The sequence below is a fragment of the Cnephaeus nilssonii genome (genome assembly GCF_951640355.1).
Source record: "Cnephaeus nilssonii genome assembly, chromosome: 16".
NCBI classification, from domain to species: Eukaryota; Metazoa; Chordata; class Mammalia; order Chiroptera; family Vespertilionidae; genus Cnephaeus; species Cnephaeus nilssonii.
In genome coordinates, this window is record NC_137087.1 from 34780450 (window position 1) to 34804470 (window position 24021).

A 24021-nucleotide genomic window follows, 5' to 3' on the forward strand; every position below is an offset into this window, starting at 1 on the left:
AATACAAAGGTTAATTTTCCATTGTAAGACATAATGTTCATCTTTCTTAAAAAGATAATGCCCTCTCTAGCCATCCTGCTCAAACAAGTAGAAATTACCTGTAATTTCACTAAACTACATAGAAAACATCTAAGAAACCTGCTAAATCTATATCTGTTCATCTCTTTAGAGCAAGAAACACAAGAAAATGACTGCTATCACTCAATTTTGGTCAAGAATGTGGTCTTAAAAATACTTCGCCTATTTCATAATACCCAAAAGACACACACACACACACACACACACACACACACACACACCACACACCAATAGCTATTTTCACATCTTAAATTTGAGTCACAAGAGTAGTAGTGAAAGGATTCAGATATCTATGAATAAGGTGTATAAAAATGAGAAAGGATGAAAAACAGCAAATCTTTTTACCAAAAAAAAATGGAAAGCAACAAACATTGAAGATTCAGTCACATTTACTATTTGACTTGAAGTGAAAAAGCCAAATGACTTTGTCCCTGTGAATTAATCAATGCTAACAAAAAACACGTTGGTAAACTGGAGCTGGTTGTTCATAAGAATCTTCAATCTTCGGCATTTACTTAATCTTTTTGAAATTAAGCTTAGAATATCTCCAATGTATAATGCTGAACTAGCGTAAACTTTAAAAAGCAGGATATACAAGTGTTTCAAAGAATTGTATGCAATGAAGGTATTTATTTCATTAATCAAAGAATTTCCCACAGATTTCTTACAGGTTTAAAAAGTTCAAAATGTGTTTAAAACATTTTTTAAAGTGGTTAAAATGAGAGATCCCTGGGCATAATTGCAGGCGACACCATGACACCCAACGACTGAGGGGGAGCCTGTCCCAGAGCTGTAGAGGCTGAGGCCTGAAGCTTATCCTGTCCTTGAGCCAGTGCCACCTGTTCCCGAGGCAGCCAGGGTGACAGGGAGGGTTTCCCCTTCCTAATCTCCCCCAACAGGAGAAGCCCGCCTGCCTATCCTGACGCCCCAGTGGCCCCTTTGACTTTTTACAAACAGAGACCCTTTTGTTTAAAAAAAAAAATTTAAAAAGGGCAACAATGCCACAAAAAAAGCCATAGAAGAATGTTAATGAGATATGACTGGAGAGTAAACAAATGCCAAGAACAAGATGCAGGTTATAATTCTCAGAAGCATAATGTTGTTCTTCTCTATGGGATACATCTCTCCCTCTTTCATGTTAGAAAGAAGCCTAAAAAAAAAAAAAAAAGAAAGAAAGAAAGGAAAGGAAAGAAAAGAAGCCTGATGCTCATTTGCTCACACTTGGCAATGGCAGTCACCTCACAGTCATTGTATTTGGTTCCCCTTATCTATTCTTCTCCTAAGTATTTGAGTAATAGGCTCATTACTACTTTTTCTGAGAGAAAAGAAAAACATTCTTATTAAATGTCATTAAAAAAGGAGTATGGATAAAAGTGTCAGTGTTTTACAGATAACTAGAGGCCCGCTGCATGAAAATTCGTGCACTGAGGGGGAGGGGGGGGTCCCTCAGCCTGGCATGTGCCCTTTCGCAGTCTGGGAACCCTCAGGAATGTCCGACTGACGGCTTAAACCTGTTCCCCGTGCGAGGAGCAGGCATAAACTACAGTCTGGCCTCCCTTCGCGGGAGGCGACTGGGCGGGCTGATCAGGGGAGGCACCAGCGGCAAGCGGACTGCCCTGCCCCCCATTGCCCCTCCGCCACCACTGGTCACCTCTGCCACCCCTCCCCGCCCCGTGATCACCATGGCTTTCCCTCTGCCTGCTGGCACATGCCTTGGCTGGCATGGCACAGCCTGCTTGCCGGCCCTGCCCCCTCCAACTGGTCATTCTGCCATTTGGTCGATTTGCATATTACGCCCTTATTATATAGGACTAGAGGCCCAGTGCACAAAATTCGTGCACGGGGAGGTGTGTCCCTCAGCCCAGCCTGTACCCTCTCCAATCCAGGACTGCTGGCTCCCAACTGCTCGCCTGCCTGCCTTCCTGATTGCCCCTAACCACTCCCCTGCCAGCCTGATTGATGCCTAACTGCTCCCCTGCCAGTCTGATTGCCCCTAACTGCCCTCCCCTGCAGGCCTGGGTCCCCCCTTACTTCCCTCCTCTGTCGGCCTGGTCACCCCTAACTGCCCTCCCCTGCAGGCTTGATTGCCCCCAACTGCCCTCCCTTGCAGGCCTGGTCCCTCCCAACTGCCCTCCCCTGCTGGCCTGATCGCCCACAACTGCCCTCCCTTGCAGGCCTGGTCCCTCCCAACTGCCCTCCCCTGCTGGCCATTTTGTGGTGGCCATCTTGTGTCCACATGGGGGCAGACATCTTTGATCACATAGGGGCAGCCATCTTTTGTGTTGGAGTGACAGTCAATTTGCATATTACTCTTTTATTAGATAGGATTATTAAGAATTGTTAGAATAGTATGTTATGTTCAGTTTAGATGACTTTATTTTTATATATTATTTTTATTTTTTAAATAGGAAAAAGTACTCAGAACCTGATTAAATACTATAAAAAAGTACTTAGAACCGGATTAAATGCTATCAAAATTAGAACAGTAACACTACACTGTTTTCGCATTTGGTACAATGCAGTGGAGGGCATGAGGTCTGGGAGGAAATAGGGCCGGGTCTGACAGGGCCTCATTGGTCAACATAAGAACTTGCACCTTAAAGCTCTAAGAGGTGGGAGAGGAGTGACATATGGTACACCAACTTACTCTTACAGTGACACACTCTGTCTGCCAGGTTGACAAGTGACTTAAAAGAAGCAAGATGGAGACAGAGCAACCAGCAGGAGGTTCCTACAACAACCCAGATAAGAGATGATGGGGTTCTGGTTCGACCAAGGGCAGCAACAGAGGTGGTGAGAAGTGGTGGATTAACAGACAGACCAGATGTGGGGTGGAAGCAAATATCAAGAACAAACCAGGATGTCTGGCCTGAGAGAACAGAGAAGCCGTCTACTAAGATGGGATGAGAGTGGCACAGGTTTGGGTACCAGAGGGATGTCAAGGACTCCGTCAAGTGCTTTGTACACATTAATTCACTCAATCTGCACAACAACGCTGAGATAGACACTGTTTTATCATCCCATTTTGTAGGCGAAGAAACAGTGCTACTACAGAAATTAAGACACTTGACCCAATTCTCCCAGGAGGTGGCTAGGGACAGAATATTCTTAAACTAGTGAGATTTGCAGTATAACTGAATGCTTAACGGCTGACAGGCTGGTGGGGGACAGATGTGGTGATGTCTAAATCAGATCTCCAATAATTAAACAGACATCCATGATGGTTTTTTAAGGAAAGAGGGAAGATAATCCCTGGGCAGGCTATAAAAAAGAAGGCATATATGATACCATTTAAAATTATACACATATATAGGTTATTAATACAGGCACACACAGAGAAAATATCAAAAGGGATATTATCATTACCATTTATCTCTGGCAACATGATAAGTAACTTTTTTCTTTTTGTTTACTTTGTCTTCTAATCTGCCTACAAGCAAGAAGAATTACTTAGCTTTCTTTGGTGTTATAAAAATTAACTCAGAAAAACTACCTATGTTTTTTGGTGTTTTTGGTTTTTTTTTTTTGCTTTCCCCTTATAATTATTTATAATAATTTAAAAGCCAAATTGCTTTAATTACTGAATTTAGGGTGAATCTATTTTCCCTACAATTCCTAGGACTATACTAGTATTTAAGTCTTGAGACCTAAATTGGTAAAAATTAGAGAAGGTGAAAGCAGATAAGATCACTAATTGGCTAAGAGTAAGAAGGGGATAGAGCCTGGGGCTGAATCTGTCACTAGCCCCTATCGTGACTGCCCATCCCCACTCCAAATACTGACGCTGGTGAAGGAGGTACAGGACAGGCGCGCAAAAGCCTGGCACATCCAGGCTGTACGTACGGAAATGGGTCAGGGAAGGTCCCCAGGAAAGGACAGAAAGCAGGACCTCAGCCCAGGCTCTACAGCTCAGATGGAGGATGGGTCACAATTCGTGGGAGAAGAGAGAACTTACTAGAGACAGAGAGGAAGAGTAAGGTGGGCATTCCTGGTCTTCAGTAGAAAACCGTGACTGAAGTTGGTGGCCAAGGAGGTTTCCCAGACTGGCCGAGAGGAGAGCCCGTGTCACACGGAGCAGTTATAGGAGGTTTCAGCACTCAGGATGGAACAAAGTATGTTTTCTACAAACTACGGTGCGACGCAAGATGTGACAGCTCTCAGGGTTGGCAGGTCCCTTCTGGGGCAAATGAGTATATGACCCGCATGGTGTATGACACCTGAACCCTATTTTCAAACACTGAGCTGCTCTGTCTTCATTCCATCTGTGCCACGCACACGGTGCCTGTGCCACTCTATCTACTAAGATAACACGTTTCCAAGGGATGTTATACCAGGACCTAGACTGGCTTTATACCGAAGTGCCTTCGGTCCCCCAAATGTACCTGGGGCCAGTCAACAACTTCTCTGAGTCTCACTTACCTTTACCGAGAGAGAATCACACTACTTATTTTGAGGGGTGATTGGATCAAATGCCACGATGCATGTAAAAAAAATTATCAGCTGGTTTGGAATCTGCCATTTGAGTAGGATGACAATGATTGTTGATAACATGGATGAAAAACAGCAGAAGAAAACAGACGTTGAGTAAGCACCTGACAGACACAGCTACATGTAGAGGGAGAAGCAAGAGGGCAAGAGATGCATCCCGAGCTCTTGTTTTATTGCTGGAGAGGAGTACAAACGCTTATTAGCCAATTAAATAAAGGGAGAGATGCCCCCAAAATCTTCAATAACACGAGGGAATTTTTATCCTTATGAGTTTTATATTTGGATAGAGTTTGAACACCCACTTTCAAAAACTGAGATGTTAAAATGAAAACAAACAAATTCCGGAGAAGATAACCTCTCCGCAGCTGTGGGTGTTTTTGTTTTGTTTTGTTTGTTTTTGCTTGTTTCTGCATGCTTAGTATGCAGTCTTCAATAATTCTTGATAAATCACTCAATATGAAGATGCCCTGAAGCTCCATTAGAGACTAGCCTTGTGGTCCACAGAATAAGGGCAATTTGTAATAAAATGACACCGATTTAAGGAAAGGTTCTTCTGGAACCTGGAAAATAAATTCTATTGAATAGGAACCTGGAGAGAACTGCTTCATATCAAATGCTCTGTTACCAAGGGCTTTTAAGAACTCTACTTAATCACAACGATCAAAGACTTAAACACAATGGGGGAAATGTTGACAATAACTGTGGTTATTAACTACCTTGGGGATTAGAAGAGGAAGAGATAAGTAGGTTGATCCAATCAAGTTAATGTGAAAAGAAGCACTGATAGGATTACAATGGGATAAAATGCAAGGTAAATGTCAGTGGAGAGTCTAAGACAAAAACCAAAAATAATCAAATTACCATCTAGAGCAGCAGTCCCCAGGCAGCACAGGATTATGTCCTTGGAAATTAGATTGCATTCATAGGAGAGAGCTAAATGCTGTAGATAAACTTTCTTACGTTGGCATACAGCCACCTCACAAATAAGGCCTCCAAAGCCAGAGCTTTCATCAAAGGTTAAAATACAAAACGAATCTTTTCCTAAGTGGTCTTTAAAGATACGATACATACTGCTGCCAAACATCTGAACACCCGTGCCAGTCCTCTCAGAATGCAGCCCCAGAAAAGCCACGCTGGAAATCTGCACCTGTTCCTCTGTGGGCAGCAAAGCCCCTACAACAGCTCTGAATACAGATGCCATGACAGGTCTGAAGCAGGATCTGCCACCACCGTTTCCCTTCTTCTCGGTTCCTTCCCTTTCCACATGGGCTCAATTTGCAAAGAACCTACTCAGGCACTGTTCCGCTGGTCTCTCCCTAACTACAGGACTGTTCCCGCCCGAATGTTCTACCCGTGACCAATGCCTGAGTCACTAAGCTCTTACCACTCCGTCCTACACCCTAGCTATCCAACGGCTCCCCTCAACTGACCTGTTCTACTTCCTTTAGGCCAGTGGTCAGCAAATTGCGGCTTGCGAGCCACATGCGGCTCTTTGGCCCCTTGAGTGTGGCTCTTCCACAAAATACCACGTGCGGGCGCGCACATACAGTGCGATTGAAACTTCGTGGCCCATGCGCAGAAGTCAGTTTTCGGCTCTCAAAAGAAATTTCAATCGTTGTACTGTTGATATTTGGCTCTGTTGACTAATGAGTTTGCCGACCACTGGTTTAGGCAAATCTCTGACCCACGAGATGTCAGTTAGGAGCATACAACAGGAAATGCACACAACATGGCTTTGCTCTCAATAAAATATATTCAAGCAAGGTTGTGAGAGCTCCCCAGTTAGTGAATTCTATCTCCCCATTAAATTCCATATAAAATTCAGGGATTCACAGAGACCTCAAAACCTTGCACGAGAAAGATACAACAGAAGGCAGCACTGTAGCTATACAAGATAAGCAGCTCTACGTGTAATAGGAACCATGCTTTCTCCGGAGTTCATCCCTTCCCACCTCCCCAGCACAAAATTTACTCACTGGCCACATTAACTGAGTGTAGGTTATGATCATTTCCCACCTGGACAGCAGCAATGACATCTTAACCAGCTCCCCAGCCCCCTCACCCCCTCTACTCACACTTCCCTATTCTCTACACTGCAGCCAGAGTGAATCTTTTAAAATACACATCTGTTCATAGCATTCTTCTCTAATGACTTATCACACTTGGAACAAAATCCAAACTCTTTAACCCTGGCTGACAATGCCTACCCCTCCCACCATCCACACCTCATGACCTCCTGTGTGACCTTCCCCCAGCTGTTCTCAAGTAAAGTAAGTCTAGGGCAGGGGTCGGCAAACTCATTAGTCAACAGAGCCAAATATCAACAGTACAACGATTGAAATTTCTTTTGAGAGCCAAATTTTTTAAACTTGAACTATATAGGTAGGTACATTGTTATTAACTTAATTATGGTACTCCTAAGATGGCCTTTGCTAAAAACTCAAGGGGCCAAAGAGCCGCATGTGGCTCATGAGCCGCAGTTTGCTGACCACTGGTCTAGGGGACTGCACTTGTCCTACTTCCTGTCTGGACTGCCCTGGCCCCAAAGACCTATATGGCATTCAACCTCATTTGATTCAGGTGTCACCTCATTAGCGGACTCTTCCATCACCTTATCTAAACCCTCTCCCCAGTATCCTCAGTACCTTCTATTGTGTGCCTTGTTTTTCTTCATTTCCCTTATCACTACCTGGTACTATGTATTCATTTGCTTACTGCTGCCTTAGCCTAGTCAGAATGTAGTTCCACAAGCACTACCTCTGCTCACTGCAGCAACCCCCCAGGCCTACATCAGTGCCCAGCACATAGAAGGCCGCTCAGTAAATACAAGTTGAATGAATAAGGGAATGTCACAGAAAGTGGGGTAAAAGATGAGTAACAAATAGGATCCAGACTTTTCCCTAGAGGAACTTAAAATTGAGCAGTGAAGGAAATACACAAGGAATAGAATGGGATGTGATATGAGCTTCAAGTGTTTGAGGGGTACTGTGGAGTGAAGTAGCCAGAGATGAGGCAGGACAGACCGGAGACAGATTATGAAGAACCCTGAGCTTCATGCTAAAGAGTTGGGCCTCCATCTGAGCACCCACTATACATCAATAGGTAGGAATGAAGAGAAGTAGTGTTATGGTCGTAACATTAACAAAGGGAAGAAAGCAAAGGGAATCAGACACTGTAAGCATGGTCACCTGGGAAGCTTCCCAGGAAGCTACAGCTCCACACAGCATTGTTCCTCCGCGGGGACTAACACCCCTCCCTGCCCATCTGGTACTGGATTATTGCTGGGAGCAGGGGGATTTAGGCACATGCGCAGTAAAGTTGGGTGGCATAAGGGAGGTGTCTGCCTGCCAGTCTACTGGGAACAATGGATTGGCTAGGCGATGGACCCATCAGAAGCACACAATATCTTGGAAAGCTAATGGTTTAGTTTGAAGAAGCTCCTGGTTAGATTGGAAACCCCGACAAAAAGTGCCCCTTCTCTTGTTCTCTCTCTTGCTCCCTCTTGCTCTGTAACCCGCACTCCCCAGTGCGTTCCGTGTTCTCTCCATGGCCAGGTGGCCTTCGAAACCAGATGGCCCGGCCACGCTGACTTCACATGCAGAATGCTGGACTGGACTGGACTTGAATGTGCAGCAGAAACTATGGGCAGAGGCCTTACTCCTGGCCCTGCTGAAGACAGGATGGGACGTCTCCCATGGCAGGATGGACAGAGATGGGACGTGGGAGGGGAAACTCCTTAATTTTACATCAATAAAACTCCACAAAACCCCATCCTCCTGTGGGAGCCTCAGGAAATTCTTTCCTTGCAGAGCCCTAAGAACTCCACTTCCACCAATAACAGTAATAAACCTGAAATTAAAATTGATAGAACTCAGCATTTGTATAAAAGGAACTGAGAAGTTCTAGGATTTTAGGAAATGCCTCTGCCCACATAGGAGGAAGAATAAGTTGGGGGAAAAACGATAAACCTAGTGTTAGACTAGTTGAATCTGAGGGTCTAAGACCATCAGACTAAGTCAGTGATTTCTCTGGTGGCTACAAAATCCTTGACTTAGAAGTTCTACAATCCTGATCCTTGGCCCTCTTCACCAGGCGTTCTCAACATCCCACTAGCCACCCCTGTCACCATGTGGTAGCCATGATTTAGCCATGCACGGAAAGTCCTTACTGAGTCTGCAAGGTTAACAGTCTTTATCATGCTTTCTTAAAACAAGGAATTCCCGATTTGGGTGAAGTCTGACACATCGATTGGTTGCCTCCTGCTCGCACTCTGCAACCCAGGTACGTGCCCTTGTCTGGAAATCAACCTGCGAACCTTGGGTGCACATGCCAACGTTCTAACCACTGAGAGCACCGGCCAGGGCTAGGCTGACTGTTTTTAAAGGGCTCCATGACTCTTAAAATCAAAGTAAAATTCCCCTGTGGGATTACTGGCCAAACAGGCTCACCTTCGAGGAATCGTATGCAATGTGCCTCCTAAGTGGTAAACCTCCTGGTTGGGGTTGGGGAAAAGGGTTGAGAGCCAGAAGAGTCAAGCAGGAAAAGAGGGAGAGCTGAACTTCCTGTTTAACACAATAGTCCGTATGCAGAAGTCTCCATTTCCCTGCCATGCTGGATAAACAAAACTGCTACATAGCAACAGGCAAATAAATAAGCAGAAACAAGGGGTCTCTGACATGACCGAGCATGAGAGCTGGGGAAGGCGGTATATCAATACCCACTACATCTGTGCTGCTACCTCTTACATGTCTGGTGAGCCACATACACTGAAGACAGATCTCAGGGAGGCCGATGGGAACCCAGGGACACACCCCAGTGGGAGGACAGGGGGTGGGGCTATTTAGGGTTATCTTGACAAGAGGCGGCTTCCATTTCCCATGTCCCTCCTATCAACATGGAAACGGGAGAGAGCACTTTAAAGAATCCTTAGTTACATGTCTTCTGGACATAAAACAACACTGCAGCTAATAATAATCTAACGTAATTGGCCCATTCAATCACGTTAGAGCTAAATAAAACACAGTTGTATAGAACAGAAATCATTTGGACTGAGAGGCTCCTTTTTACCGGTGAGAAAAAGCAGGCTCCGGAGGCTGAGAGTCACCCACACCACCCAGCATGGCAGGGCAGGGCTGGGCTGGAACCCAGGCTGCCTGCGGCCAGCACTGGGTTTTGGTCCAAGGCACAAATCATCTGATTTATTGCTACTGAACAATGCAAATATACAAGTGACTACAGTATTGGCAATAAGTACTAGGAAAATGAGAAATTAGAAAGCTTAAAGCAAAATAGATATGAGGACAAAGTCCCTGCTGAGAGAAATATAAAAAGTGATATATTTTAAAGAAATTAACCCTATGGTCAGGATACTTCCTTAGAACAAGAATAAATTATTTAAAAGTCACAGTTTTGTGAAAGGTTTGGACTCATGCATGGTATGATTTTAACTAAAGTTATATTCTGGGTCAGTAAATTATTTGTTTGCATGTAAAATGTTGATGGAAAACCAGAAAACAAGCTGTCATAAACAAAACAATGAACATTGAGAATAATCTCAGAAGACATAATTTGGTTGACTCTGACTTTTAAAGAAAAAATACTGGCATATTTCTAATGTGCTCTTAGGAAAAGAAGTTTAGAAGTTAAAAGTCAAATGCAGAAACTGAGGTTTGGCAGCCAAAAGAATGTAATTAATAAATTGGAAGCATCTCATATTTCTAAAGCTTATTCCTATCAATTTAGTCTCTTAAAGCTAAAGCAAACAAAAAAAAGTCTTCCATCAAATCAAATGCAGCCCACATCATAGTTTCTATTTCCAATTTAGCTAAAACTCGAGGATTGCCAAACCAGTCCCAAAATAAACACTGGCCACTTAAACAGCTTCCTTTACACAAGTTAAGAGAGTTCTTTCCTGGCTGAGTCAGAAATCGCTTTTACTTCCACTTGCATCTATGTAATTTATAAGCTGACAAAACACAGTCCTTTAGGAACATACCAGGAAAATACTCATCATTCTGCTAGGTCAAGTTCAACATAAACCCTGTCTGCATTTTGTTTTCCTGATTTAAGATGATTTTCTTAATATTCATCCATACTGTGGGTCATGAAACACAGCCCACTACAGAGAAACTCAGTTCCTTAACAAACCAGTTTTTAACTCCCATGCGTGGAAGCCATAAAGATGTCCAAGTAATAGGAAAATCATACACCAATGACGAGAGGACGGTGTTTCGTTTGCTATACATCCCAAGCAAACAGCTTGACAGCTTGCCTGAGGAGGTCTATGCTGAGTTTAGAGCTAGGGACATGAAAGTCACTTTAGATATACTGGAAACTAAAAGGAGGCACCTACTAAAATCCCGAGAAATGTGAATGGAATAGCCACATATTGCTTTAGTTGCCACACATTCTAGAAGGTGAAAAGCCACACAGGTTCACCTGCATTGCACCTACCTAAACAAAGTCATTCCCTGAGAGTATTATTTTCCCAATAGCCCAAGCCACTCTGGAATAGCTGTTCTGAATTTTATGTGTGAAACCTCCGTAAATACGCATTGCTAAGGTCCCAGATGTCTGACTCTGCTTGGGAAAAGCTGTACAGCCATTCGTGGTGCTTTGGCCAACTGTTAACAATTTCTCTGACGGGCTAACAACACCAAGACTGGATGGTTTTTCTGTGGTTCAATAGCCTATATATACTCTCTGAAGGTGTTTGCGGGTTTTCTTTCCTGTGAAGTGAAAACAGAACAGTCTAACAATTCTTTTCACCATTCTGTACAAATCTTGCACAAAAAAAGGCAATAAACATGGCGTTTTCTTAAAGCTGCCAGAGCTTTAGTTAGGTATGTGGCTTTAAAAATGGGGGAATAATACGCTTTGATTGCATTGCTTCACAAATTGCATTTCCAAATAATGAGAATTAGACATCTGCAGTGCAAACGCCTCAGTCACTGAGTCTGAGAGCTTTTGCTTTACTTACTTGTATTTTAAGAGCAGCCACTGAACTAACCAGAGTCCTACAAGGATCATGCCGTTAATTTCACAAATAGAAAAGGCCCACTGCACCCGGTTAAAATGGTCAAAAAACGTGTCCGGTAGTGGAGGCTGCACCTCCTTAGGAGGTACTCGTTCATGGACGACCGAGATCATCACTGTGGTGAGAACAAAACAGCAAAGTGCATAAAGAAAGGCCAGAAGAGTCTTGCCCCACTCCATGGGGTACTGGGAGCGCTCCAGCTCTGGCATGGGGATCTTGATCATCTCCTTCCTATACCCATTTGGCATCCCGTTGGGTTTGACCTTGATGCTGAATCTGCCGTCAGGGGTGGGGACGTCTGTGCCAATGCTGAGGTGCCCGTTGGCATGGCCGTTCTTGTGTACTTCCATGTGGTGCTCCATTTTCAAGGTCTCTATCATGTCCAAGAGCCGCTGCCCGTTGTCGGAGGAGACTCGGCACAAGGGGGGTTTTGTGAAATCCTCTTGGGTTAGGTTGATCAAATCCCGGCCCGTGAAATGTTCCAGAGGCTCACAGTATTCTGGCATAGCATTCTCCAGCAGCCAGTCTGTCACCTTTTTGGGTGACCAATAAACCACTTCCTTCATTGTACTGGCAGACAACAGGCAGTCCCCTGCTTGCTCTCGGCAGGTCAGCAGTCTGAGTTTTTACGGAGCAGGATGCTGGCCCTCGAAGGCGTGCTCATCCTGTCAGGCCTCATGACAGGGACTTGGGTAGCAAGATGGTCAGGGCAGTTTTTAAACACCTCATGTAGCTGTCCAGGGTTCTTGAGGACCCGAGCACTCATTCACCTCATTTTTCAACAAGATTCTTCCTTCTGTGGAGGCAAGAGAAAAGGTCAAGATATTGGTCAACCCCCTCAAAATGCAAAACCTTCATAAGCATAAGGAAAATGGAAATCCAGTTACCGATAAAGCCTATAGTTTTCAAACATGTATTAGTCTAAGGGGCCACTGATTCCCTGGTTGGCCTTCCCTGAAAGAGCATTAAAAGGCCCAGCGATGGATAAAGTCAAAGGGGAAATGTTTTACAGCCTCCTCAATGGGGTCTCTTCTAAGAAATAATTCATCGTGCTGTGGACACTGCTCAGTACGGATCAGTGGTTCTGTGTATGCAGATGCTTCCTGGGACAAGCTGAATGAATGTGGCACATTGGCCTAACCCAGTGGTCGGCAAACTCATTAGTCAACAGAGCCAAATATCAACAGTACAACTATTGAAATTTCTTTTGAGAGCCAAATTTTTTAAACTTAAACTTCTTCTAACACCACTTCTTCAAAATAGACTCGCCCAGGCCGTGGTATTTTGTGGAAGAGCCACACTCAAGGGGCCAAAGAGCCGCATGTGGCTCGCGAGCCGCAGTTTGCCCACCACGGGCTTAACCTATCATCCTACCTGGTGAAGAAGTGTTTTAAAAGGTACATAACACACAGCAACTTAACAGATACGATAGAAATGTTGAGCTTCAAGACAGTTTGGTTTAACATTTATATTTTTTCACACACAAAAAAATCAATGAATCCCTGTTTCCTCATGTGCTCGGATGCCCAAATCTACAGAAGAGCTACCGATGCAGCTGCTTGGGATGAAGCACAGGCAGGGTGAAGGGCCAGGGTCTTCCCGCTCTGCCCACCGTTCTACTCCCAGCCCAGAGGGTGTTTCCTGGAATCCCAGTTGTAAAATCTGTGATCTGATTCAACTCCCTCATTTATAAACTTGGAAACTAAATTCCAGGAAGGTCAAGAAACTTGCCCTTTATTAAATGCCAGCTTGCATCCAAGAGCTGTAAGTTTCATTTCTGAGTCCTGTAGCTCAAAACACTATTTATTAAAATAGTTATGTGGTGATAACCAATTCACATCTGCAGGGCAGATTCAAAAGCAAGATTCAAAATTTTATAAAAGTATGTAAGTATCAATGTAAATTTACATATAAATAATGTACCTCCTCTTATTTAAACTCAGCGGTGATTAATGAACGTAACATTGCATAAACCTGGGGAAAAATACATCACATATTAACTGAAATTATATTTGATGGCAGGCCTGGGGGCATTTTCTACTTTTCTCCCATCTATTTTTCTTTAATAAGCATGTACTACTTTTGTAACAATCATTTAAAATTGGAAAGCAAGTGAAAAAACTAATGTTTTGCTTCCCTGAAGCTGCCTTTTTAGGATATTGATTTTAAGCTGTTTATTAAAAACCAAGACTCAGAAAGAACCTTTGACCCTCCTCCCTTTTCTGCCCAAGAGATTCAGACAGAGAAGTGTGCTTCAGGAAGGAAATTTAAGCATGTTCACTGCAGCCTCATTTGAATTAAGTGTGATAATTAGGAATGCTCCAGGCAGGCTCTGTTAGCTGGAGATGCCCTGTGTCCTACTGTTTCTGAGTTGCCCAGCAAGAATTTGCCTGCCATGAGTGTTCCCCTCTCCCTCAACAACCTGTAAATTACCCATTGTCACTTCTGAAATATAAGACCCCCCACCCTCTTCTCCTTTGTCCAAAATACCACATCTACCCAATGTTGCCTCACTGTCTCTGGAGTTTTCATGCCTATGTGAATTCCCCATGGGCATGTGTTAAAAACTTGATTTTCTCCTGTTAATCTGTCTCTGTTGATTTGATTATCAGCCCAGCTGAGAAGTTAGAAGAAAAATATTAATATTTTTTAGTTCCCACACAAGAAACGTTAAAAATAAATACCTAGCTCTGTAACAAAGCCTTGCTATTCATGTAGCATGGCCTTTGGCTGAAGACAGACCATGGTTTGACTCTCAGCCTCTCTCATGCGTAGCCCATTAGGTGAGCTTCAGTTATTTATTTATTTATTTATTTATTTATTTATTTATTTATTTATTTATTTTATTTATGAGGGGGGAAAGAGAGAAACATCAGTGTTGGGGAGAAACATCAATCAGTTGCCTCCTGCATTAAGGCTCTCCCGCTCCCCACCCCAAGAACTCCTATTCGCTCCCTATGGGGCACATGTGGCACAAACAAGACCTGAACTCAGGTCTCCTGATTTCAAAGACCAAACTCATCGCTGCTAAACCCCCAAATCTGACTCTGGAATAGTGATGGACAGTATGTCCACTCCTGATTTCCCTGTCTGAATAACAACCAGTCAAATGGCAGTAAAACTTAAAAGACATTCCAGACCTTGCAAAAGAGTTGGGCGTTCCCCCTCCTGAGCATCCATCCCAGTGCTGTGTGCCTTCCCTCTGACACTCCCTTGTGGTGTCTGTCTAGACTCCCCCAGGAGCCTATGAGTGACTACGGAAGAGCTTCAGCCTGAAGCATCCCCGTCTCACATTCCCAGGGCTCAGAATGTGCTCGATCAATATCTGCGCAATAACTCAGGAAACAAATGTCCCTTACATGGTTTAATGGAAAATAAAGCTACGCAAAATGTCACTGACATTGAAAAGGGCTTTGAAACGATTTGGGTAGTCAAGGAGAATCAGGCGGGCAGTCTCCAGAGAGAAATAGGACACCCAGGAGAAGCTCCGACCACTTGGAAAGCACTACACAGGAGCTGCAGGCGTCACCAGTGCTGCCGGGAGAGGCCAGAAGGCACACAGGCCACGTGGGCGCCCTGGCAGAGGTCCTGCAGGGAAGGGATCTCCCAGCATCAGACTCCAGGCTTCTCCCCAAATCCTCCTCAGCAGAATGAGGCTAACAGCCAAGGAACCCTCAACCTCAACATCTGCAAGTGGCCACAAGAACGCTAAAGAAAAATTCTTGATGGAATGTTCATGCTCAAGGACATGAACGTGGGCTTTCCCCTTTGTCCAATGCAGGAAGTCTGCCAGGAGGGGAAACCCCTTCAGAACCACAAAGATCAGACCAATGCCACAGTGTTACTTCACTTCTCTCTGACAGGGGAACAGTCAGATAATCTCCTTTTAAAAGATAACACTGTAATCTTTAAAAAAGAAAAAATATCGCCATGATCGGTTTGGCTCAGTGGATGGAGCGTCGGCCTGCGGACTGAAGGGTCCCGGGTTCGATTCCGGTCGAGGGCATGTGCCTTGGTTGCGGGCACATCCCCGGTGGGGTGTGTGCGGGGGGCGGGGGGGGGGGCAGCTGATCGATGTTTCTCTCTCATTGATGTTTCTGGCTCTCTCTCCCTCTCCCTTCCTCTCTGTGAAAAATCAATAAAATATATTTTTTTTTAAAAAGAAAAAATATCAAGTGGTAAAAGGCAATCTAGGCCATCAGACAGACAGACACATACACATGCACATACTCTTTCTGGCATTGCAAGCCTCCATCCAAACGAAGGACACTGATCTTGCAAAGGCAAGTCCATAGGCAGTTCTCAACAGCCAGAGGAACTCGCCAGTGACAGCAAGGAAAGGCAATGGCTCCCGTTAATAACCAGGATAACAAAACTGCTCACTCCTTAGGAGAGTGCCTAGGCGCCCCCCCTCCCCCCCCCCCCCCGTTGGAGTTCTCCATTTCCTCCTCTTCAGCAAGGCCAGGTTCTTCCCTTGTCTCTAGGGTCCTGCTCTGCAGACCCTTCGCAGAACATTCCACTTCACCATCCTTTTCCCTGCTTGACTTCCTGCATCACTAACATCTGTGACACGTGATCTAATTTAACCCTCAGGTGTGCGTGGTGTGGGAGAAAGAGCACCAGCTGTGTGAGTTACAGAGCTGTCAGCTGAGACCCAACTCAGCTACTTCCCTTCCTGACAAGGTCCTTTAACCTCTCCACGCCTCAGTTTCCTCTGGAAAATAGTATTACCAATTACCAACGTATCTTCACTGGGGCTGCTACTGTTGTGACAAACCAATCATGTAAAAGGAATAAAAGATATAAGTTACCCCAAGAAACATGTCTTGTTCTTTTCATAATGTCCTGCTTCCTTTCTAACGCCCAACTGGGTCATAGTGACATGTCATAAATATTTACTGAAGCTGCCACTTCCAAAGGGCATTTTAAAATGCCCAATCATTCTGATACAAGAATAAAAGCAGCCCTCCAAATTCCATGAGAAAACAACCCTGTAATTTTCAAGCAACTTTGAAGCTTGAAAATAAAGATAATACATGCTGTTTTCCTGCAGCTGATGCTGAAATGGTACAAAAGGGGGAAAGCTCACGGTAGGGAAGTAAATGTTGAACAGCTACTCAGCACTTCAAAGGCCACTGCAAAAAAGGTATGGACTTAGAGACCCCAGAGCCCCGCTGTAGAAGGAGAAGTGAGACAGCGGCTCTCCCCTGGACTCACACACTCAATTTAGAACATACTGTGGCAAAGTGTCTTCACATCTAGACCCAAAAGACTGTATCTTAGGCTGGGCTCAGAAAACAGCTATTACCACCATCATTCAGAAAAGCCACTCAGAATCCATAATCAGGAGAATGTTAATAGTACAGCCCTAACCAGTTTGGTTCAGTGGATAGAGCATCGGCCTGCAGACTCAAGAGTCCCAGGTTCGATTCCGGTCAAGGGCATGTACCTTGGTTGCGGGCACATCCCAAGTAGGGAGTGTGCAGGAGGCAGCTGATCGATGTTTCTCTCTCATCGATGTTTCTAACTCTCTATCCCTCTCCCTTCCTCTCTGTAAAAAATAAATAAAATATATTAAAAAGAAATAGTACAGATCTTGCCCTGGCCCATTTGACTCCATGGTTGGAGTATCGGCCTGTGCACCGATGGGTTACCCAGTGCAGGGTGTGTGGTAAAGGCAACCAATTGATGTGTCTCTCTCATGTTGATGTTCTCTCTCTCTCTCTCTCTCTCTCTCTCTCTCTCTCTCTCTCTCTCTCTATCCTTTCCACTCTCTCTAAAAATCAATGGAAAAAATATATCCTTGGGTGAGGATTAACAAAACAAAACAACAAAAAGAAAGAAAAAGAAAAAACACACAGCTCAAATCATTAGACATATTTCTCAGAACTAGGAAGAAGTAATAGAAGAGTAAAAATAGTATCTAAACTCTACAAAAAATAGCACAGAATTTGAGAGACAGAGAGGTGCCGGAACTCTGATTCCTCTGGAATTTTTAGACATAAAGTCCAGTGAGATTGTGATTGTCTAAAATCTCACCCATAGAGCTGGTCCTGGGGCTAGACAAACCCAATGCTCACCGGGGCTCTCCCACTGCAAATATCCAACAGCCTCACCGATTTGAGCACATGTAAAGGATAGTCTAAAAAGCCTTTTTTTTAAAAAAGTATGGAGCCCAAAAGGATAAAAAGGGGGAACAACAGCATATTCATTATGGATTCTAAACTCAGCAGGGCTTTCTATCTGACCTCAACTAAGTAAAAAATAAATGTGCTAATAAATATGATTCTGCTCCAATTCTTAAAATAGACATTTTACTCTTTAATATTATTAAAGCCATCAGATAATATGCCATGACACATTAGAAACTACTTAATTATCAAAGCCAGAGAACTAAAAACAGAAAAATAAGTTAAAGCAATTATCCTGGTAATGAAAAAACATCAACCAAGCAAAACCATTAAATAAATCATTTATGAATATCTGTTCATCCTTACTCAAAAAGAATCTATTATATTATCTTGTTATCTGGCATTGTCTGGAAATAAAACATTGTGTAAACAAAAAGCTAGCATATGAAATACACACTGAACACGATACACAGGTAATTAGAACACCATGAAGTGCTCAGTACAACTGCCCATGGAGCAATTGATCAGGAAACCTGAGTTCTAAAGCTTGCTTTGTCATTAACTTGTACTCCAAGCCCAGGGCCTCGGTTTCCTACAATGGAATAATGTATTCCTTCTGCTGGCTCCATTAGTAAGGGAATTTACACAGACTGTACAGTGCTTTGGAAAACATAAAGCAATACATAAAAATGTAAGGATTTATTATAATGACTGTAATTTATTCTTCTTTGAAAGCTTTAGTGAACTTTTAAAATGAGTGCTATGTAATTAAGAACTGAATTTTTACTAATTCTTTCGCTTCTTGGCGGATTGACAACGAGAAGCGGGGAAGGTCTACGTGCGTGCGCACGCGGCACTCTCTGCCTGGGGTCCCGATTTTCCCCTAGGCGCAAATGAGGAACGGAGTCCTCGGTCTGTAGCCTAGGCAACAGGCCTTCAGCGCGAACTACTTTACTAGTTTTTTAAGACACGATGGACCCAAGACTGAACAAACAAAGCTGGCATGTCAATGAAGAAACTACAGGAAAGTTCCAGATGTTTCTAAATGCTGATAATGGCAAATGAAAGAAGGAAGTAGAGCATGCATAATTAGTCTTATAAGCATACAGTCAAGTAAACTTTCTGCTTCGTGCATCAAATCTCTAAAAACAACAGAAAACTCCCAAGCTCATTTTTACCAGGCCAGCATGATCCTAATTCTAAAACCGGATAAAGATATGACAAAGAAAGAAAATTATAAGCCAATATCCCTGATGAACATAGATGCTAAAATCTGCAACAAAATATTAGCAAATCGGAGCCAGCAATATATTAAAAAGATCATACACCACAATCGAGTGGGATTTATTCTAAGGATGCAAGGTTGGTACAATATCTGCAAAATAATAAGTGTGATATACCACATAAACAAAATGAAGGATAAAAACCTTTATGATCATATAAATAGATGCAGAAAAAGCATTTGATAAAATCCAGCACCCATTTATGATAAAAACTCTCAGCAAAGTGGGAATCGAGGGAACATAACAATGTAATAAAGGCCATATATTACAAACCCACAGCCAACATCATACTCAATGGGCAAAAACTACAAGTGTTTCCCTTAAGATCAGAACAAGACAGACATATCCACTTTTACTACTCTTATTCAACATAATACTGGAAGTCCTAGCCACAGGAATCAGACAGGAAGAAGAAATAAAAGGCAGTCAAATTAGAAAAGAAGAAGTAAAATTGTCATTATTTGCATTAGACATGATACTGTATGTAGAGAACCCTAAAAAGTCCTCAAAAAACTGCTAGAGCCCAGCCAGTGCTGCTCAGTGGTTGAGCATTGACCTATACAGCAGGAGGTCACAGTTCTATTCTAGGTCAAGGGATATACCCGGGATTGTGGGCTCAATCCCCAGTAGGGAACGTGCTGGAGGCAGACGATCAATGATTCTATCTTATTATTGATGTTTCTATCTCTCTCTCCCTCTCCTTCTCTGAAAGCAATAAAAATATGTTTAAAAAAGAAAAAAAGGGGGGGGGGACTACTAGAACTGATAAATGAATTCAGTAAAGTAGCAGGATACAAAATAAAAATCCAGAAATCAATTGCATTTTTTATACACCTATAATGAACTATCAGAATGGGAAAATAAAACAACAACTCCATTCACAATTGCTTCAAAAAGAAGAATAAAATACCTAGGAATAAATTTAACCTAGGATATAAAAGATCTGTATTTGGAAAATTGTAAGACTCTGAAGAAAGAAATTGAAGAAGATACAAATAAGTGAAAGCATATACTGTGTTTATGGATAGAAAGAATTAACATCATTAAAAGTCCATACTACCCAAAGCAATCTATAGATTCAATGCAATTCCTATTAAGATACCAATGGCATATTTCACAGAACTAAAATAAATATTCCAAAAATTTATAACCACAAAAGACCCCAAATAGCAACAGCGATCTTGAGAAAGAAGAACAAAGTTAGAGGAAACATGCTACCTGATATCAAACTATACTACAAGGCCACAGCAATCAAAACAGCATGGTATTAGCATAAAAACAGACATATAAATCAAAGGAACTGAATAGAGAGCCCAGAAATAAACCCACCCCTTTACAGTCAATCAATATTTAACAAAGGAGACAAAAACTTACAGTGGACTAAAAATAACCATCTATTCAATAAATGATGATGGGAAAATTGGACAGATACATGCAAAAAAAAAAAGGAGAAAGAAAGAAACTACACTACACACAAAAATAAACTAAAAATGAATTAAAGATTTAAATGTTAGACTCAAAACCATAAAAATCCCAGAAGAAAACATAGGCAGTAATATCTTGGTCATTTCTTGTAGCAATGTTTTTTTCTGATCTATCTCCTCGGGCAAGTGAAACAAAAGAAAAAAATAAACAAATGGGACTATATCAAACGAATAAGTTTTTGCACAGCAAAGGAAACCATCAACAAAATGAAAAGACAACCCACTGAATGAGAGAACATATGCGCCAATACATCTGATAAGGGGTTAATATTCAAACTTATAAAACTCAACACCAAAGAAAACAAACAATCCAATTAAAAAATGGGCAAAGGGCCTGAATAGACACTTCTCCAAAGAGAACATACAGATGCCCAATAGACATGAAAAGATGCTCAACATCACTATCAGAGAAATGTAAATGAAAACCACATGAGATATCACCTCACACCTGTCAGAATGGCTATCATCAATAAATTAACAAACAACAAGTGTTGGCGAGGATGTGGAGAAAAGGGAACCCTTGTGCACTATTGGTGGGAATGCAGATTGGTACAGCCATTGTGGAAAGAAGTATGGAGTTACCTCAAAAAATTAGAAATGAAACTTCCCTATGACCCAGCAATTCCACTTCTGGGAATTTATCCAAAGAAACCTGAAACACTAATTTAAAAGAATATATGCACCCCTATGTTCATTGCAGCGTTACGTACAATAGCCAAGATTTGGAAGCAGCCCATATGTCCTTCAGTAGATGAGTGGATAAAACAGCTATAGTACATTTACACAATGGAATACTACTCAGCAGTAAAAAGGAAGAAAATATTACCCTTTGAGACTGCATGGATGGACCTGGAGAACATTATGGATCATGGTAAGTGAAATAAGCCAGTCTGGGAAAGACAAGTGCCATATGATTTCATTCATATGTGGAATTTAATACACACTAAACTAACAAGCAAGACAGAGACAGACTCACAGAGAGCAGGCAGACAGCTCTGGTGGTGGAGATGGTGTGTGTGTGCTTGTGTGTGGTTGTGTGTGTGTGAAGGAATTGGACAAAGAAGAAAAAAGAACTAATGGACATGGACAACAGTGTGGTGACTATGGTGGGGAAGGAGTGGGTAGAGGTGGAAGAGGGTATATGGGGATAAATGGTGATGGGAAAAAAATAATAAAATAACTACATGTGGGTACCTTGTTAAAGAGCAATGGAAATCAAGAAGTGATATTATGTTATTATGAAACAGATGATCTACCTTTTTGCAAATGCTTCAAGTCCAGATAAAGGTCTTTACATCTACTAGAACTTTCCATAAAAGTCAGTAATAACCTCACAGACCTTTTAAAGCAATGTAGTCCATTGACATACTCATGAGGTAGGTGTTTAATTCTTCTCTAACTCAATTTGGATAGCTCCTGAATACTTTTCTCCAAACCAATTTAGCCGTCGGTTTGGTGGTGTGTTTTTTTTGTTTTGTTTTTGTTTGTTTTGTTATTTAGCATTTAAAGAGTTAAGTAGGCAGAATTCATAAAACTATATTTGTTTGAAAAAAATGGCTAGAATAATAACCACAGTCTCAGCTGAAGGACCTATTTACTTTAATTTGCAGTGGGGGAAATTTTAAATATATATATTTTTTATTGATTTTCCACAGAGAGGAAGGGAGAGGGATAGAGAGCTAGAAACATCGATGAGAGAGAAACATCGACCAGCTGCCTCCTGCACACTCCCCACTGGGGATGTGCCCGCAACCAATGTACATGCCCTTGACCGGAATTGAACCTGGGACCTTTCAGTCCGCAGGCCGACGCTCTATCCACTGAGCCAAACCGGTTTTGGCATTTTTATTATTTTTTTATTTTATTGATTTTTTACAGAGACTAAGGGAGAGGGATAGAGAGCTAGAAACATCGATGAGAGAGAAACATCGATCAGCTGCCTCCTGCACACCCCCCACTGGGGATGTGCAGTGGGGGAAATTTTAGAAGATTACTTTAACCTTTATATCATCCTTTATTTATTACATGCAGTGCTCACAATTCTACTAAGTCTGGCTAGCAAATAAAACCAGCCCTTATGAAACAGCTCCTTGAACTAACTATACGCTGACCTATTTTGCTGAGCCACGAGAAAGAAGGGCATGCTGAAGTGTACATATTTGCCTTTCGGTACACTATGGCTGTTAGAAAATCCTCATGTGATAACATCTTTTCATCTCCGCCACGCCTTGTTTATTTAATGATGTCTGATACTTAGATTTCAAAATATCTGGAATACATTCCTTCTCAGCAGTTGTCATAACTTTTCTAATAGCCTCCCTTTTTATGCTCCTCTCTCAAAAGGACCCATTCCAACGTAGTAGCCCTCAATTCTCCAGAGAAAAAGATGACTTTTGATGACATGTTGACAAGAAACCAGCCATACCAATTGTAAACCATAAATCATGATTCCAATTGTTCTGACAGCAGGAAATACAAAACTGTTTCATGTGTTTCACGGAGAGTCCTACCATCAGCAAGACTAGCTAATTCTGTTTCCCAAACCCTGAGCCTCCTTTTGAGTCAGTCTGTAATGGAATGTCAATATAACTCAAAGAATCATTTATTGTGGTAAAAAATTAGAAACAATCTAAAAGTTCTGTGAGAATTGGTAAAATACATCATTACAACAGAAATTAAGCCTCCACCAGAGACTGGATAGAGACTGCAAAAGAGAATGATACCATTTTGTAAACACACATGTATTTACAAATATCCATAGAAAAAGTATAGAAGGTGTCTATCAACTTCTGTTACTTTGGGTGATTTGGTGATAAAATAATTTTCTGCTTTTTTTTTCAGTATTTTCTAATTCTCTGATAAAGTTGTGTTTATTTTATTTTATTTCTTATTATTAGTTGTGTTTAGGAAAGGGTTTTTTTTTTTTAAGTCTGTTGTGTTTTTAAACATGGAGGCTGCATTATAAAATTAAAAATAGATGCTTCCTATATTAGTTTTCTTTAAAAATATGAAATGGGCTTGCAGATTTGTCTAAATAAGGCGAACCTTTGCCTCCTATGTATAATTAGGTTCCCAGATCTTCCCAGAACATAATAGTCCCGGGAGATGAGCCAAACCACCAACAACCATAGAGCTGAAACTCTGAACTTAACTAAGTACATAAAGAAATTCCAGGCTCAGATATTTTCCATCATTCCAGAGAGAAAGCAGCAACAAACCTCAGAATCACAACTGTTCTATCATCTACATTTTCTTCAATATCCATCTGCCCAGCTGACTGCCAGATAGAAGAGACCATTTGAAACCGCTGCCTTGTTGACATTGCAATAAGGAAAAGTCTGTGTAGCTCCCAGACAACTAATCACTAGAGCTGTCCCCTGGGAGTTCATTCTCAGAACCCGATTACTGAAACTGAAGATGATCTATTCCCACTCAAGTGATAAACTCCCTTCCTAAGTCGGAAACCAGCAGGGCCATTTTAATATCATCTATTTAATCTGTAGGCTTTGGATATGGTCTCA

At 42.2% G+C, this 24021-nt stretch overlaps 1 protein-coding gene across 6 annotated transcripts in view; it reads right to left on the reverse strand.

Annotated features, from left to right (window-relative positions):
* SGMS1 (sphingomyelin synthase 1) overlaps window positions 1-24021 on the reverse strand; it is a 253701-nt gene that overhangs the window by 21192 nt on the left and 208488 nt on the right. For all 6 annotated transcript variants that reach the window (XM_079793330.1, XM_079793327.1, XM_079793325.1 and 3 more), the window contains one exon: window positions 11546-12398. In XM_079793330.1, the coding sequence (XP_079649456.1) occupies window positions 11546-12168 (623 nt within the window). In that variant the 5' untranslated portion in view covers window positions 12169-12398. The remainder of the gene's footprint in view (window positions 1-11545; window positions 12399-24021) is intronic.